The sequence below is a fragment of the Papio anubis genome, chromosome 19 (assembly GCF_008728515.1).
Source record: "Papio anubis isolate 15944 chromosome 19, Panubis1.0, whole genome shotgun sequence".
Classification (NCBI taxonomy): Eukaryota; Metazoa; Chordata; class Mammalia; order Primates; family Cercopithecidae; genus Papio; species Papio anubis.
This window is the reverse complement of record NC_044994.1, coordinates 7,021,924-7,040,739: the sequence shown is the minus strand read 5'-3', so window position 1 is coordinate 7,040,739 and position 18,816 is coordinate 7,021,924. Positions and strand designations below refer to the sequence as shown.

The 18,816-nt window shown below is 41.4% G+C and overlaps 1 protein-coding gene across 9 annotated transcripts in view; it reads right to left on the bottom strand.

Moving 5' to 3' along the window:
- Positions 1–18,816, bottom strand: part of L3MBTL4 (L3MBTL histone methyl-lysine binding protein 4) — a 450,027-nt gene that overhangs the window by 290,293 nt on the left and 140,918 nt on the right. For 8 of the 9 annotated variants that reach the window (XR_004180024.1, XR_004180023.1, XM_021929961.2 and 5 more), the window contains one exon: positions 10,330–10,421. The exons of the other annotated variant lie outside the window; for it this stretch is intronic. Coding sequence is in view for 6 of the 8 variants with exons in the window: in XM_021929961.2 (XP_021785653.2) it covers positions 10,330–10,421 (92 nt within the window). In the remaining 2 variants the exon portion in view is untranslated. The remainder of the gene's footprint in view (positions 1–10,329; positions 10,422–18,816) is intronic. 9 annotated transcript variants of the gene reach the window in all.

The window sequence follows — 18,816 nt, the reverse complement described above, 5'->3', positions numbered from 1 at the left end:
GTGCCATGGGGAGTCTATAAAAGGCACTCCTAAATGTGGGGATTTAATATAAATAAAGGTGGCACTGCAGACTGCAGAGCAAAGAAGATGGCATCAGAACACATGACTACCAATTTGGAAACAACAATTAAGGTAGATTCCCACCACAATATCACATACAAAAATACTTTTAGATGGATAGGAAATAGACATGACCATGGAATACAATGCAGCTGCTTAAAAAAAGCAAAACAGGCCGGGCACAGTGGCTCATGCCTGCAATCCCAGCACTTTGGGAGACCGAGGTGGGTGGATCACCTGAGGTCAGGAGTTCAAGAAGAGCCTGGCCAACATGGCTAAACTCCGTCTCTACTAAAAAATACAAAAAATTAGCCAGGCGTGGTCGTGGGCACCTGTAATCCCAGCTACCTGGGAGGCTGAGGCAGGAGAATTGCTTGAACCTGGGAGGCAGAGGTTGCAGTGAGCCAAGATCGTACCACTGCACTCCAGCCTGGGTGATACAGCAAGACTCTGTCTCAAAAAAAAAAAGCAAGACACATCTCTGGATCTGCCGAGGCAGAATGACAACCATGATCACTATCAAGCAAGTGTTAGATAAGCATATGGTGTGTTGTCATTTTTTATTTAAAAAAAAAAAAAAGCCAAACGGCTATTTATATAAACATGATTTACATATCTACATAACTACATATATAGAGATCTGGAAAGATTTACATCAGATTATTTTGAGTGGTTCATCTAGAGGAGAACAGACAGAGAGAGACCTCTTTATTTTTATATTCTTCTGTCTTGTTAAAAATGTTAAATGGCATAGTCATTCTTAAAAAATCAACACATACACATAATCAAGTGACGGTGACACTGAATGAGCAGGCAGGATGCAGGCTGTGATAAGACTCGTATGTCCTGCTAAGAAACTTTTATTTCATTCTTAATTGATAAAGCACCAGCAAAAGATGCAAAAAAATATTCTTGCATCTTATTACCAGCGCTGTGGGAAATTAATTAGAAAGGTGGTAAAACTAGAAGTAGAAGATGTTAAAAAGGCTTTAAGTATCTGCCAATAATTAAGAATCTGCCATATGCCATGTACAGTGTCTAAGTCAACTACGTAAGCCTTAAAATAAAACCCCCTGGGGCCGGGTGCGGTGGCTCACACCTGTAATCCCAACACTTTGGGAGGCCAAGGTGGGCGGATCACAAGGTCAAGAGATCAAGACCATCCTGGCCAACATGGTGAAACCCCGTCTCTACTAAAAATACAAAAATTAGCTGGGTGTAGTGGCGTGTGCCTGTAATCCCAGCTACTTGGGAGGTTGAGGCAGAAGAATCGCTAGAGCCTGGGAGGTGGAGGTTGCAGTGAGCCAAGATCACGCCATTGCACTCCAGCCTGGCAACAGAGCAAGACTCTGTCAAAAAAACAAAACAAACAAACAAACAAACAAAAAACCCTATACTAGAACTATGATAATCCCCATTTCAAACATGAAGAAACTAAGGCTCACAGTTGTTCACAAGTTGCTCTGTTTGTACACTGGTCAGTACAAAACCTGGAATTCAAATTCAAACCGTGGCCTGTGCACTTAACTGCCAAGTTCTATTTATTACATTTAGAAAGTTGCAACAGCCTTGACAAGTGATAATGAGGTCCTCAGCCGGTGCAAGCAGGACTGGGAATGGGGGAAGTGGCCAGATTCAGTACATACTTAGGGGGTAAAATGGGCAGTGCCTGATGCCTGGCTGGAGGCAGAGGACAAGGGAGGCAGAGGATTTTAAGGTGGTGCCCACATTTCAGACTTGAAATAAATTCTCAAATTTTCCATCATGCTAATTTTCACCTTGATAATGGTAACGATATCCATCAACACTTTCAAAGACTTCATGGGAAGCTCATGAACAGCCACAGGCTGCATCCTTCCAACTTTCTGCTGCATTATAACAGCTCTAATGCCCTTCCAGGAATCTTGCAATAAGCCTTTTCATCATAAAGGTCTATTTACTGCAAGACAATGGAAGACTGTGAGAAGTTATGGAGCTCCTTCCTTGCTTTTTCCTTGAGAGACTTTATGATTTTTACCTGAGTTAACAGTGGCACTTAACAAGAATGTTAGATTATCTTCTGGCTTTCTTTTGTTTTAATCACAGAAAACAGAGAACTTAAAATATTATATACACTAATACACACACAGACACACACTCACCACATACACACATTTGCCTCTTTCTCTATTCTTGCTCAAACTACACCTTAATACAGCTGCTTTTAATAGTGGAGTCAGAGTGGGGTCATGATGTCTTCGGGCATTCTAGAATCCTCTTGAATGTTATATGAAATTTTGGGTGCAAATGAATATAGGCATTTCCCCAAGGATATTATTCTTCCCTGAGGATACCCTAATTCCCTGAGGATATGATCAATAGCTTTCATTAGATGTTCAAAGAGGTCTAAGACCCAAAGACAGATTAAGAGCCACGTGGCTACCCTTCAAGGGGATTTGTAATTAATCAATCCACTGACTAAATCATACACATTTGGAAGACTTCAGTAAGCAGGACACAGCAGTTCACTGCAGTTGTTCATCTTGGGGATACAGGCCAGGCAGCAACGCATGCTTCAAATTCCGCTTTTCCAAAGTGACACCTTTGTTGTTGTTTTTGTTTTTGTTTTTGTTTTTTTGCCATCTATTTGTTCGGCTGATGGGGAAAATCACCACCTACATAATTAAACAGAACTTGCTACAAAGCTGCAGTTAAGATGGCAGTGAAGGATGGCCGATTGTGTATTTTTAAACTTTCATTTTAGATACTACTTCCTTGTTATTTTGAACATTTTTCATAAATTAATTCTGAACTTAGAATCCTAAACTGCTGCCAAGACTATAGCAAGAGACATTCTACAAATAGAGAAACAGAATTCAGGGCTCAACAAAAATATACTTTAATAAGTGAAGGGAATGCAGTTCTTATTGGCTTTTTGTGAATCCATTCTGCTAGAATTTCAATTGCAAAGTCCTCATTTCCCCAGAAGCTACGGATAGTAAGAAATTTGGCTGCACAATAAACATTTTAATGTGCATCCTAACCACTGACTGAACTACGGTCTCAGAAACAAAAACGAAGCACAGACCAGAGCAGGTAAAACACTACTAGATCTAGGCAACCTTAGACCAGCAAAGATCATTTATGAACAAAGAAAAAGAACCCACGCCGTACATAATACAGGACTGCATAGAAAGAACTTTTTAAAACAACTTCTCAAATTGTTTGATAATTCACTGTCCATCACCGAATTGATTCCACAAATCCTCTGAGTCTAGTGTCTAAAACGATAAACTCGCATATTTTTTTCCCCAATGACTAAACTCTTCCCAGAGAAAACAGACAAGGTTACTTCTGATACATATTTCCTTTAACTAAACGAGAAGTCGTGTCTACCCTTGATTCCGAATGCCACCATTTTCCTCTTTAATCTCTCCTCCTTCTGAAGAGCTCTGAACTTGACATTCAGCTTCCAGCTGGAACTGCAGATAAGCAGCCTGTTACAGGGGCTTCATACCCCTGCCAGGAGCTAAAAAGCAGTCCTGACCTGACTGTCTGGTTCCAGACTTCAGATCTGCTCAACTATTTCCCAGCACCCCTGGTACTTTCAATCACCATTTCAGAGACACAGATTCTAAATGTAGGAAAAGCATCTGAACCACATCAGGATGTTTCAATTCCGCCCCAGAACTTAGACCTTTAGAAACTACGGGAAATGAACATGAATGGGAATTCTTTCTGCTCTTCTGAGCCCCAGCAATTAATCATCTTAAATGACTTCATGTCACAAGGCCACACTCTATTTTTAAAATACAGTTCCTTCTTTGGTCTCGATATGCCTTGTGATGTAAACTCCAAACAAACATCTCAATATAGTGCACACAGTATTCTTTCAAAAAAATGCTTTTTCCCCCCTGGGAATACTGTTAAATACCAATGAAGTTACCTTAAAACTGGAGGCAACAAAATACATACTAAAGGCAAAAAAAAATAAATAGGTAGACAAGCAAACAGTTTAGGCAGTTAAAAAGAGGATATAGACTCAGGCTATAATTAGGTTCCAAGCATATCAGAATGCATAAGGTATTTTACTGCATTTTATAAAAGTACTAAAAAGCCAGACATGGTCATCATTTGGCTTACGATGAATATTTAAAGTGTTAAGAAGCATCTATATTAAAATACTGATAGTGTTCTCAGTGACTGTCAAGTCATTTGGAAGCATGTTCACAGCACAAAAACTTGGTATCTGACTAAACTCTTTTGGCTGGAAAGGTTCTGGGCATCTCAAAGTTTCACAAGGAGTTTTAACAAATAGGAATTTCCACAGAACCGTCTTCCTGCACCTGCAAGGCTAAATACAAATTCAGACTATCAAAAACAAAATGCACATGTACACATCTTTCAGATTCTATTTTATGTATAGGTATAGATAGAAAAATTCCATTTTTAAAATAGAATTCAGGCATAGGTGAAGAACTTACATTTGGGATAGGGTGAATTCCCTTTACTTACACTTCAAGTAAGGAAGACAGAGAGAGAACAGGAATGTGTTCAAATAAGGCTGTCTCATTTCTAGGACAATTAGGAGGTTAAACCAGGAAGGTGCCTCTGTTCCTCCAATAATCCCCAGCTCCTCCCAAAAACGAATGCAACCCTATCATCCTGCAGAAGGCTCGAATTTCCTTTTCAGGACATAAAGTATTTCTTTCTGAAATCATACTAGATTATAATAACTATGAAGAGGGGAAGGAGGTAGAGCAGGACAAGAAAGTGGGGGGAGGTAGGAATGCCACGACTGAGCTTTGTTTAGAGAGAAAGGGGATGAAATGAGGAACCGCTTCTATCTTCATCATGATTAAAGTTGGTGAGTCATCAGGCAGGAGAGAGGAGGCTGGGAACAGCGTGACCCACTAAGGATTCTGCTCCAAGGACAGCGGGTTTCCCGCTGGGCACCCACTCTTAAGTGCAAATTGGGAGACGGAGACAGGAACACCCGCCGTGGGCAGGCCAGGCTGGAAGGATAGAGGACTGTGGTCTAACCGAGGCAAGTTCTAGCAAGGAGGCAAGGACAAGGTCTGCTGAGGCCAGGCTGGGCTAGTGTTCTGAACAAACGGGAGGTGGCGGTCGGAGCACACAAGGCTACCAAGAAGGGCTGAGAAAAGGCAGTGGGAAAAGCAAGGGCCAAGAAAAAGAGTGATTTTAAGAACTGCTTGTATTTAAGAAAGTCATCTACATGCCAGACACTGCAGTATGCTGGACACGAGATATACACGATGTGGAATTTTTCAGGAAAATCCCTGAGAAGTAGGTGATATTATCTGCTGTTTTCAGTTAAATCGACTAAGAGTCAGGGAGGTGCCTCCACACAGTCAGGGGAAGCAATGAAGGGCTCACTGAGGCAGCGCAGGTAAAAGCGCCAGCAAACAACAGGAAGCTCTCCTGGGAACCAGAGGGCAGAGAGGAACTAACACAAGAAGAAAGAAACCCAAGTCAGGCTTGTGATCCAGGAGATCACAATTTCACCGAGAGACAACATACACCCACACGTAACCACACAGAATGGCACAAAAAGCAGCCAGAGGTGTTAAGGACACAGCTGATAAACAGAGAAACCACAATTCACAAAGATCCCTCCGGCAAGGCGTGCAGGCAAGGTGAAAGGTGGGGCCAGTTTGGACAGAGAAATATCGCTTAAGGAACTGCTGTAAAAATGCATCTGGAAAAAATCCAGCATGCACCGTAAATGCAGACAGTAGTGCTGCGGAGTGAGAGTAGCAATAGAATAATTATGAGGGAAATCTGGAGCAGATTAGATTGCCAAATGTACACAGAGCAGAGAGGAGAGGGCGCAACAAGCTGGCTGCAGAGGAACCGAGCACAGGGTCCTTCATAGGGACACGGGGCCCCGGGAGCTGGCTCCACTGAGGGGGCTGAAAGGTCTGGATGTACTGAGGTCTGCCTGTCCTCCAGGTGAGGAGGCGCGAAGACCAGGAGAAGGACCCGCAGCGGCCGCAGGGGCTGTGTTATGACTCAGTGGGATGGCAGTTAAGGAACTGGATGAACTGACCCAAAGGTCAGGTTGCGGAGGCTGGAGGTGGGAAAGAAAGGTTAGAAAAATCCAGAAAAAGAAAATGCAGTCTAAAATTTCAAGAAGCCAGTGCCAGTCTGGACTAAGGAGATGAGTTAGGCAGGAAAATGCAGAAGCCAGGGGCACTACTTTTTCATAAAGATGGAACAGACTTAAGCGTATTTGCATTCTAAAAGGAAATGTTCGTTTTTATATTATTTTTATTATTTATTTATTTATTTATTTATTTTATTTTATTTTATTTTGAGACGGAGTTTCACTCTTGTTGCCTAGGCTGGAGTGCAGTGGCGCGATCTCGGCTCACCACAACCTCCACCTCCCAGGTTCAAGCGTTTCTCCTGCCTCAGCCTCCGGAGCAGCTGGGATTATAGGCATGCACCACCACGCCCAACTAATTTTGTATTTTTAGTAGAGACGGGGTTTCTCCATGTTGGTCAGGCTGGTCTCGAACTCCCGACCTCAGGTGATCCGCCCACCTGGGCCTCCCAAAGTGCTGGGATGACAGGCGTGAGCCACCTGGCCTGGCTCTAAAAGGAAATGTTCAAAAGAGAAGAAACGGCAACTTACAGACAGGTCATGAGATAACTGATGGAGTAAAATCTCTAGAAAGGCAGGAATGGAAAGAATGCAGAGCACAGGTGCAGTATGGCCACTTTAAGGATACTGATTCTTCCCACCCATGAGCACGGAATGTTTTTCCATTTGTTTATGTCATCTGTGATTTCTTTTAGCCATGTTTCGTAGTTCTCCTTGAAAAGATCTTTCACCTTCTTGGTTAAATGTATTCCTAGATATTTTTCTCTTTGTGTGCCTATTGTAATTGGGATTGTGTTCTTGATTTTCTCTCAGCTTGAACATTATTGGTGTACAGAAATGCTACTGACTTTTATACATTGATTTTGTATCCTAAAACTTCACTGAAGTCATTTATCAGTCCCAGGAGCCTTTTGACAGAGTCTTTAGGGTTTTCTAAGCATAGAATTAAGTTTTATTTTCCACATTTCAGTGTCAAAAGCTGAAGGGTTCCATCTCAGCTGGCTGACCTGAACAACATTATAATAACATTTACACAATGAAAATGAACATTAATACTCAAAAGCACAATGTCAATATAAAATTGAGTTGAGTCTGATGCTCCTTCTTGGAAAGCTGACATGAATCAACTGCCTTTTTTATTATATTGAAAACTATTTTCAATTATAGACAATGCTTATTTCATCTGAAAATATAAATTCAAGTTAGAGTAACACTGTGATCTTGATCACAAGTACCTTCTTTACTTATTAGGCCAAATTGGATGTAATAATTGGTGAGCTCAATTCTCCTCCTCATTCAGGGTCAAACGAGGTCTCATCTCACACATGGAATGCTCAATAAATTCATTACTTGTGCATTCCATGGGCAATTAACATTCTACCTCGGACTGTTGCATATCATATCCCAATTAGCCGGCAAGACCCTAAGACACCATGTCATACGTTCTTTAGTGTTTTGGCCAGTCTTACATGGCATTTGCACATACGGAGTCTTAAACATGTGAGCAGCTGGAGTGTTAGATTATGACTGGAGAGAAAGGCAGTCCAACATATCAAACACGTCTGTTTTCTCACACACTAATGCTTTCCTGTTCCTTTCAGAGATGACGAACATTAGACTTCAAAAGCTTGAGAAAGTCCTTAGCCAAAGAATCATCAAAAGGTGCATTACCTGCTCACCACCCACCTCCCTCAACAGAGTCTCTCTGACTCTCTCCACCCTCCCAAGGGGGCCCACTCCTGTCTGTATGTCCCACAACGTTGTGCCCCTCCCACTTACTGCCTTCCAGCACCTCTTTTGTCATCTCTCTGTAAAGTCAAGGGGGAAAGCTACATGACCCAGAGCATATGATTACACCGTTCCCAATGCCATCATGAGGATTTATTTCAGGAACAGGAATCCCACGTTTGCCCTTTTGGCCTTTTTTTTAGTTAACACCAGGTCATGACGGAAAATCTGAGGGAGAAATTCTCAGTCCTGCAGGTGTTCTTGCACTGGCTGATGGGGATTAAAGGATCTTAGAGGAGAAGCTCTGAGAATAACATGACTACACTGACAGGCTGAAAGGTGGGGCAACATAGGAGCTGGACAGAGAATCTAGCACTTGGCTGCCATCAGTCAAAACTTTCTTTGCTCTGAAAATTAGTCCACACTTCACCTCTAACACCCAAACATCTGATTTAATCCTGGCAGTGGAGGGGGTGTAAGAGAGGACCTTTGCCCTAGTACCCTGATCTGAGGACACGGCACAGGTGTGACTCCTTAGCCACAACAGCCACCGGGGCGCAAACCTCACCTCTGTTCTTTGGCTCAACCTCAAATCCTGGACCTTGACCCCGCTACCTCTGCCCTTGCGTGTCACAGCGCCTGACAGTTCTCAGGCAGCTCCTGTTTCGGCCCGCTCTGTTCTGCCCTCCCAACCTGCAGTGGGCCCGTGGCAAGGGCAGGGAGTGACAGGGGGGAAAGGGCAAGGTGACTGTGAGCTACGCCGAACTGCCCTGGTCCAAGCCAACCACCTTCAGAGATCTTTACACTCAGAAGCGAGAAGAGTTTCCGTAGAAGTCACTCAATAGCAACTGATCGTCTGAGCACACACAACACAGCAGGCACTGCCAGGACACATGAAGGAAAATCCCTTACCTTACTGAGCTTGCACCTTTGGATGGAAGAAACCCCCTCTGTCTTATCAGGTGAAAGCAACGTGGGGAAACATGGACCTGACTCCTAGACAGAAAACGCACGGTTCTTAAACCTTCTGTGGTAGTGGGCCTCAAACCTGCACAAAGAATGCAGGAGGTTCTCAAGCTACACATTTCCAGGCCCATCTCCTGAGGGTCTGATTTAGTAGGTCTCAGGAAGACCCACGCTGTGCTCTCCAAAGCTCACAAAAGTAGATGGTGCGAAGGCTGGGTTAAGAACACTGCTCTAGATGTTCTCATTTTCTATGGTATGACCTTCATAGTGTTTGTTAGTGAAGCACACCGCCTAGACAACAAAAGGACACACATCATTTCTTGAACATGAGGGGTCTGCACTTGGTTTCCCTTTCTTTTCATCTTCGTTGTACCTCTTCTTCCCTGTTGCATGACATGTTCAGGATTCCAAATGCTGGCCCTTTCACATGCTAACAAATACTAGATGTAACTCAACAGATGTCACGAAAAGTAAACCAAATAAAAAGCTGTAGCCTCCTGCTGTAAAGAAATGGGCTGGGCATGGTGGCTTACACCTGTAATCCCCAGCACTTTGGGAGGCCGAGGAAAGGGGATCATGAGGTCAGGAGATCGAGACCATCCTGGCCAACACCGTGAAACCCCATCTCTACTAAAAATACAAAAATTAGCTGGGCATGGTGGCACGGGCCTGTAATCCCAGCTTCTCAAGAGGCTGAGGCAGGAGAATCGCTTGAACCAGGGAGTCAGAGGTTGCCGTGAGCCAAGATCACACCACTGCACTCCAGCCTGGTGATAGAGCCAGACTCCGTCTCAAAAGAAAAAAGAAAAAAAAAAAAAAGTAAAGTAATGAGGCAAATTTGATGCATATAAATTTCCCCAAAACATCTAAAACTCAGACCAAGAAGAACAAAAAGACTACCAGAAGATTTGGTGTCTTGCGTAAAGATGATCCCGTGTAAGGCCCTGGTGCTAGCAGACAGTCAAGGAAGTCTACACCGCCTACTCTGGTCACCTTTCTAGTCATGTATGCCAGGATTCAGGGGTTTCAATGTCTTCTCTGACATCTTGCTTGACTCACCACTCTCGGCAACACATCCAGACAGATCCCTCTAACTGCAGGTAATACTGACTAATAAAAGTAAAACCTAATGCTTATTGAGCATTTATAGTGTGCACCTTGCATCCTGTATTCTTTATGGGTACAATTGATTTAGTCCTCCAAGCACCCAAGGAGAAAGAAGGTAGGGAAATTTTCCTACCTCATGGATGAGGAAACTGAATTGAATGACTTGCCCAAGGTCACAGAGCTGACAGGTGGTGGCGCTGGGCTCCAGCCCACTCTGAAACACTAAAGCTCTGATTAGATTTTGTGGGGTCATTTGCCAGCAAAGCCTACAAATAATTCAAATAAGTTGATGGGCTATCTAGGAAAGTCATTTCATTTTAACTAAACCTCTTAATATACATATAAGTCCTTCAGTGGCTGACCTTGGAAAACAGCTCAACAGGTGCTGCGACAGCCTTCTGTTCTTTCAAGTACCACTCCCAAGACCATGCTCCCTGTGCAGCCGCTGAAGGGGCTGGAAGAGAAACACACAATGACTTTTCTCAAAACAATTAGTGACAGGAAAATAATAAAACTCACTTGACAATAAACTCAAGAAGCAGGCTAATGAGTTAAATTGGTAATTGAAAGACCCAGCAACTAAGAAGAGCCTTCTCTCTCATTTCATATGAATGTTTAGTAAAATCACCTAACCGCTCCATATTCAGCTCTTCCTGTTTCGGACCCAGCTAATGAATATGTCCCACCCTCAAGAGAATGCCCAGTGAACTCTCAAACTGGGTTCCATCTTGCTCCTCTCAAAGACGGTGAACAGGCACAGGCTTTCTGGAAAGTGATTCAGTTAATTTTACAGTGAATAGTCTAAAGTTTTTTATAATCTTCTTCCACTTTCATACTTCTTTTTGCTGTGAATGTCAATTGTCACAATCTGTGGAAAGGTAATGTGGCAGTATTTGTCAATGCTTAAAAATCGTTCCTGGCCTGGCGTGGTGACACACGCCTATAATTCCAGCACTTTGGGAGGCCAAGGCAGGTGGATCACTTGAGGTCATGAATTTGAGACCAGCATGGCCAACATGGTGAAACCCTGTCTCTACCAAAAATACAAAAATTAGCCAGGCACGGTGGCGGGTACCTGTAAGCCCAGCTACTCGGGAGGCTGAGGCAGGAGAATTGCCTGAACCCAGGAGGTGGAGGTTGCAGTGAGCTGAGATGGTGCCCCTGCACTCCAGACTGGGTCACAAGAGTGAAAGTTCATCTTGGGGGAAAAAAAAAATCGTTCCTGAAAGTTGAACCAGCAATTCTCCTAGGAATTTGTCTTAATGCAATCATAGCAGATGTGTCCAAGGGGCAAAACACAAGAGTTTTTTTCCTAGAATCCCACATCAAATTAAACACTGGAAACAAAGTCAAGGTCCACAAAGGAGGAGGTAATTAAATGCATTACATGGATGTGCCCTTTCAAAACCAGCCAGTAAACTGCATTGTAGACGACTGTCTAAAGGCAGAGAAGGACTATGTAATGATATACTACTAAGTAGGAAAAAGAAGCAGTTAAGGAAACAAATTGATCATTTTTGGTAAATGTGTAATAGATTAAATAAGACTAAACTTACATAAATCAAAAACATTTACATGAAATCATCTTAAGTGCCAGAATTATAAATAATTCCTTCCCAATTTTATTTGTGCTTTCTTTTTCTGCTTTCCAAATTTTCTAGATGAATAGCTAATCTTTGTAATCCAACAAAATTATCATTTTTGAATAACAAAAGTCTGGCAAAAAGGATTAATAGTTATCTTAGGTTTACATTCTACTCCCCAGTAATTTCTTCTCTAGGATTACATACTAACAAAGTAGTTAAGCACTGATAAAAGTTGATGGTAAAAATGTATATCACAAAATAACAGCAGAATGCAAAGTAGTATTCATATGGGAAGGAGGTTAAAGAAACTATTGTACATATATACATATATGATTCTGAGGTTATCAAAAACTATATTTTTATGTTTTACATATTTCATATATTTTGAGAATTATCTGGGTTAAGTAAAAAATCTAAGTAAGGACACAAAACGGTGTCTATTTAGATCATATCTGCTGTTTTGTGTCCTTATGCTAAGTGAAATAAGAGGCACAGAAATATAAATACTGCATGATCTTATAGACACGCAATAAAAAAAATCAAACTCATTGAAACAGTGCTTAGAAAGGTGGTTACCAGAGGCTGGATGAGAAAGGAATCGGGAATGAGGAGATATTGCCCAGAGAACACGACGTTCCAGTTAGACAGCAGGTATAAGCTTTAGAGATATGTTCTACAGCATGCTGACTATACTGAATAATGTTATGTACTTCAAAACTGCTAAAAAGAATAGATTTTAAACATTCTCATGACAAAAAACATATGAGGTGACAGATATGTTAATTAGCTTGATGTAATCATTCCACAAGCATATATCTAAAATCACACTGTACCCCATAAATATATACAATTATTTGTCAATTAAAAATAAAATAACAACATACACACATATATATTATACAAATTATTCCATATATTAAGACATTCATTTATTCACATATTTATATAGCACTTTTTATGTGCTAAGCAATAGGCATATGTGTGTCCACACAACCAAACACATTCTCTTAGAAAAGCAATCAGAAAGAAACAGCAGAATACTAACAGTGGCTACACATGGATGGCAAGATTGATGTAAATATTCTTTCGTTATTTAACACAATCTATAGTTAAAAAATTATCTACAAGTATTATTACTTAGGCGTACACACACACATCCTTGGAGAATACTCATCAGAAAATGCTATCTGAGTCCTAATTTTAGCATCTATCTTGCTGTGAATGTTCCAGAAGAAGATGCAGATGGTAATAGGTCAGCGCTGCATCAGCACCAGGGATGTCAGGGGGTAAGATGCACCGATGCACCTCTCACTCGAACATTTGAAACCTCTCAAGACAATATAACAATCTGACTGAATAACAAACACAAAATTCATCAATTGGGCAGGAATAATTCATGTAACCTTTGTGTCATTAAAAAAAATTTCTGACCAGGTATGGTGGATCACACCTGTAATCTCAGTACTTTGGGAAGCCGAGGTGGGAGGATCACCTGAGGTCATGAATTTGAGACCAGCCCGGCCAACGTGGTGAAACCCCATCTCTACTAAAAATAAAAAATTAGCCAGGTGTAATGGTGCATGCCTATAATCCCAGCTAGTTGGGAGGCTGAGGCAGGAGAATTGCTTGAGCCTGGGAGGCAGAGGTTGCAGTGAGTGAAGATTGCGCCATTGCACTTCAGCCTGGGCGACAGAGCGAAATTCCATCTAGGAAAAAAAATTAAATAATAATAATAATAATTTCTGAGCCCCTGTTAATGTGACAAGTTGCATGAAAATGTTATGTGGAAATTTTATCCATCACCACTAAAGTGAGTAAAATCTGCTGTCTAGTAGATGAAAAATAAATCATATATACTTTATTTCTTTTGCTACCTGTATATGTCATTGACAACAAAGGGAAGTAATTTAAACATAGCTAATAAAGAAAAACATCATATCAATTTACAGCTAAAAATTAAGACTAAAAACTTCACGGACATTAATATTCACTATCTGTCACAACACGAACTTGTTATTGCTAGATACACTTACTAATGTATGAGACTTTTTTAAAGCATTTTAATCATCAAATAAGACACCAGAATTGTCATCCATGGATTTTCTTGTATTGTTTGGAAATAATGAGACATCATGGTGTGATTTCCATCAAGGAGCTCACAGTCCATTGGTCCATTAAAACGCCTAAAGGTTTGCACCGCTTCTGCCACATGAGATGTTTTATGTTGCCAGAGAGAGAAAGCAATCTGACAAATCCTGAAGATGCTCCAGGAAGACTATTCAACATCCCAATTTCCACACAAGCATTTTGCTGCATTACAATTATGTGCTTTACAAAAAACATTACAGCAGTGTTGGCTCTAAAGCAAATACAGATATCTCATTTTCTACAACAGCTGTGTTCTTTAAAAGATTGCATGTAATTTCTCAATTTAATCATATTTCCAATTGTCACACATTATCATTTCACCAAAAGTAAACTCTAAGGCCTCCTTTTATGATCACATACGTACCCAAGAATCTTTTAAAATTGATCAAAAATAAGAATGTATAATATCAAACAATACGAACTTTCATTGAATTATATCTTTCGGTGAAGCAAGAGGATTACTCAGTAACATCGTGCCTGCAAGTGAGATGGGGGAATACGAAGTTTGCTTGCATCTCAGAGCCTGTAGACAGGTCCTCCCTGGTCACTGAATTATAAAGGGATTCTCTAACCCCTGTTTCGCACCATGTTGTTTCATTATTCACAGAAAGTATTTTAGCTGAAATTAACCCTATTCTACTTGGAAGCAGAATATAAGCTTCTAAAATGGAGGGGAAACCATCTTGGTATTGTTCATTATTGTTTCTCTGGAGCTACAATCAAACCTGGCCATAAATATTTGTTTAATGGGCCAGGAAGGGTGGCTCACACCTGTAATCCCAGCACTTTGGGAGGCCAAGCCAGTTGGCTCACCTGAGGTCAGGAGTTCAAGACCAGCCTGGCTAACACGGTGAAATCCCATCTCTACTAAAAATACCAAAAAGTAGCCGGGTGTAGTGGTGGGGCCTGTAATCCCAGCTACTCAGGAAGCTGATACAGGAGAACTGCTTGAACCTAGGAGGCGGAGATTGCAGTGAGCCGAGATTGCGCTACTGCACTCCAGCCTGGACAACAAGGGTGAAACTCCGTCTCAAAAAAAAAAGAAAAAAAAAAAAAGTGTTTAATGAATTAAAGGAAAGGAAGACAGGCAGAATAGTACTCTGGTCTTTAAATATGAATTCAAATGTGTCTATTTTGACCAATTCATTTCTCAGTTTCCTGGAGAGAAGGAACCAATTATGAGACAACACTGCTTCAGTCACTAAATTTATTTTTTCTGCAGTTTTCTCAGACATACTACAGATATGGCACTTATTTTATGGAATATTAGATATTCATACAATTTCATAAACCCTAAATTCCATTTTTTCTCACTATATTCATTGGCTCTAGCAAAATGTTCCAATTATTACCCTTTTGCCAAACATTACATAATAAACAAAATATATTTGATTATGTATTACCTGTCACTTAATATATACATATTGTATACCAGGTACTGATTAGGGTATGTGTATGCGTATACGTGTGTGTGTGAGCACATATGTGTGAATGTCTACATTTTCACTTGTTATTTACAATATTGAATATCAGATTAATAGCCCCATTTTATTGTTCTGAAAAGCTGAAGCTCACGGAGATCACACAGTTCACATAGCTGAAAAAGTCTGTATGTAAACAAAATCCCTAGCTCAGGCATCCCCACTATACACTGCTGACTCACTCTAGCACACACAGTCAAAATGGAACAGAAACGCCTATTTAATTAGTTACTTTTAAGTTTAAAAGCACCATAAAATTAAGTTTGCAGGAAAATGAATAAGGTCACTCATGGATGGTGGCTTTGTGAATTTGATTTAAACTTTTGAAAGTCATGTTGACAATACATATTTACAGCCAAAAATTAAGATGTTACGATTCACTGATCTATTCATCCCAACTTTAATATTTTATTCTAAAAAATGCAAAAGGAATAAATTCAGCCTTTACAACAGTGCAAAGTTGGAAAAATATCTAAATATCCAATAATAGTCAAATAAATTATGGTTATGATCACATATTACTTTTAAAATATGAATTAAGCACAGTTTATATGAACATTATCATTAGAACTGTATGTTTATATACAAATAAAAGTCATTAAAAAAATGAAGACTACGTGTTAAGGCAATGAGATCTGTGAAGCAATGCAAGACAAAGGCTGACAGATTTGGCCACAAGAATATCCAGTTCTAGGAAATTGTACAATACTTATCAGTAATTTTATGAACCCAAAATGAAAATGTCAGGGGGTAAAGAATGAATCAACTGTCATTCTTAAGGATACAACCAAGTATATCTTAAGAGTGGCCCTTTCCCAATTCCATTAGCCATAAACACAACCCTTCATGGTGATATTTCCATTTCACTTCAAAAGCTACGCTGCACGTGACTCCGTCAGAAAATGCCTTAGAATATGTGAGAACAACTGTCAGTGGCAACCAACCACACCATTATAAATAGCACCTTCTTTTGTGGTACCAACTGGAAATGATACAATCTTCCTAATCTTAACAACTGATCACTGCTGAACAATACCCCACTGAGGCCACAGCTGCAGACTCACATTTTAGTCCCTCTGCCAGGTCACTGTGACAGGATCCTTTCCATGCTCTCCCTACATTTTTCACATGCACAGTCAGGCTGCTTTTCATTTTAGTACTACCGAATTTAAATTCATGTAGTGCTCATCTCCCCAGGCAAAGCAGGTACTGAGAAAACCCAACTTCTCCCTCACGCCGCATTTGCTCGAGTCGGGGAGAGAAGCGTAGAGACAGATAAACATCACCCATAACCTGACATATGGTGGGACTCAGTGTTTTGACGAATAAACAAGCAGACCCAAGAGCTAATACGGCACAGTTAAGAAACCCAAACAATGTGTCTGGAATCAAAATGAAGGAGGATTTACTCTGAACACAGAAAGCTTCCCGGAGGACAATTCTCTTTGAGCTGAAGAGAAATTTGGCAAGCAATCCAGGGAGACGCAGCGTGGGCAAAGTCAGGGGACTGGAAAGAAAGAGCTGCTTCTGCAAATGCCAGAGTCTGGGAAACGTTCAGCACAAAGCTTGCAGGGATCCACTCAGCAGAAGGCTGCACTCTAGGGGCTGGAGGGGCAAATGTAAGACCAGGCAGGTTCCTCAAAGTCGACCTAACAGGTTTGGTCTTTATTCTTGTGGTTTAGAGAACCACTGGAGACTTCTGAGTGGTAGATGATATCATCAGAAATTCCTTTATGAATCAGCACTAGGTAAGGATGAAATGGATGGAGAGACAGGCAGTGGAGACTGAGAATGACCACACAATAGTCCAAACAAGCGACAGTGTGGGTGTGTCCTAAACAAAGGGGGACATGCAGTGCCCTCCATGGTTACAGAGCCCCGGGGGGAAGCAGGGCATGAGGGGAATGGTGAAATGAATGTCGAAGGGTACAAAGTCTCTGTTAGACCAGAGCAGTGGTTTGGGGTTGGTTTTGGTTTTCGCTGGTTTGTTTGTTTTTCAGTTCTATTGCACACCATGGTAAATGTGGTTAATAGAGTATTGTACATTTCAAAACTGCAAAGAAAGTAAATTTCAAATGTTCTCTCTGCAAAAACATGTTAAGTATTTGAGGTGATGGCTAGTTAACCAGTTTTATTTAATTATTCCACATTGTATTTATAAATTATAGCATTACTTTCTACACGCTAAATTCATACAATTTATAAGTTGTCAATTTACAATAAAAAAAGAAAGGTAGAAAGGAAATTGAGAGAAAATGCAGAAATACGATCAACAGGCACAAGATGGGGCAGCAAAGGTAGAAGGCAAAATAGTCCGGAAGCTGCCGGGCACCAGGAAGGGCCAAGCAAGTGGAGGGACCAGCGCAGAACGCGGAGGAAACTGGGAGTTATTTTCCGAGATGTTAAACTTTTGGTATCCGCAATAGTCTACAATAGGTGTATATAATAATATGTAAAAAACACACATTCAACAAAAGGCAATGCAAAGCTTTTCATACAGAGGCAGCCATGGGGATTACACCGAGGAAGAAGAGCCGAGGTCAGGGGAGGCGCTTCCTCGGCCGTGAGTGAGGTGGGGGAGGCGCAAGAGGGAGGCAGCATTGGAAGGAGGCGACAGAGACCTGGGGGCTCTGGAGAAAGGGTTTTCCATGGGACAGGGAGATCAGCACCATCAAAGGCTCTGCTCGCCCAAGTAAGATGCAGATGGGAGAAACTGCTGGATCTGACAGCCAGGGTGTCACTGGGACCGCAGAGGCAGAGATATCAGCAGAGGGATGAGATCAAAAATCAGACTGCAGAGGTCAAAGCACGAAAGAAACAACTGGATCCAGTCTGTCACTGATGGACATTTGGGTTGATTCCAAGTCTTTGCTATTGTGAATAGTGCTGCAATAAACATACCTGTGCATGTGTCTTTATAGCAGCATGATTTATAATCCTTTGGGTATATACCCAGTAATGGGATGGCTGGGTCATATGGCACATATACACCATGGAATACTATGCAGCCATAAAAAAGGATGAGTTTGTGTTCTTTGTAGGGACATGGATGCAACTGGAAACCATCATTCTTAGCAAACTATCACAAGAACAGAAAACCAAACACCGCATGTTCTCACTCATAGGTGGGAACTGAACAATGAGATCACTTGGACTTGGGAAGGGGAACATCACACACCGGGGCCTATCATGGGGAGAGGGGAGGGGAGAGGGATTGCATTGGGAGTTATACCTGATGTAAATGACGAGTTGATGGGTGCTGACGAGTTGATGGTTGCAGCACACCAACATGGCACAAGTATACATATGTAACAAACCTGCACATTACACACATGTACCCTAGAACTCAAAGTATAATAATAAAAAAAAAAAAAAGAAAGAAAGAAACAACTGGAAAGGTTTGCAAATGAACTGGGAGGCAGGTGACATAAGGGCTTGACGAGGAAGAAGAGAAAGGAAGTCTTTGTTGATTGCTGCTGCTAAGCATATCAGGAGACAGGACATCTCAGTTCCTCCATTGAGGGTAGTGCACCCAGAGAGAGAGAAAAAGGAGGCTCTCAGAAAAGAGGGATAATCGACCGGAGAGAGAGGCAGAACAGACAGGTAGCATTAGGAACACAGGCAGGGGGAGGAC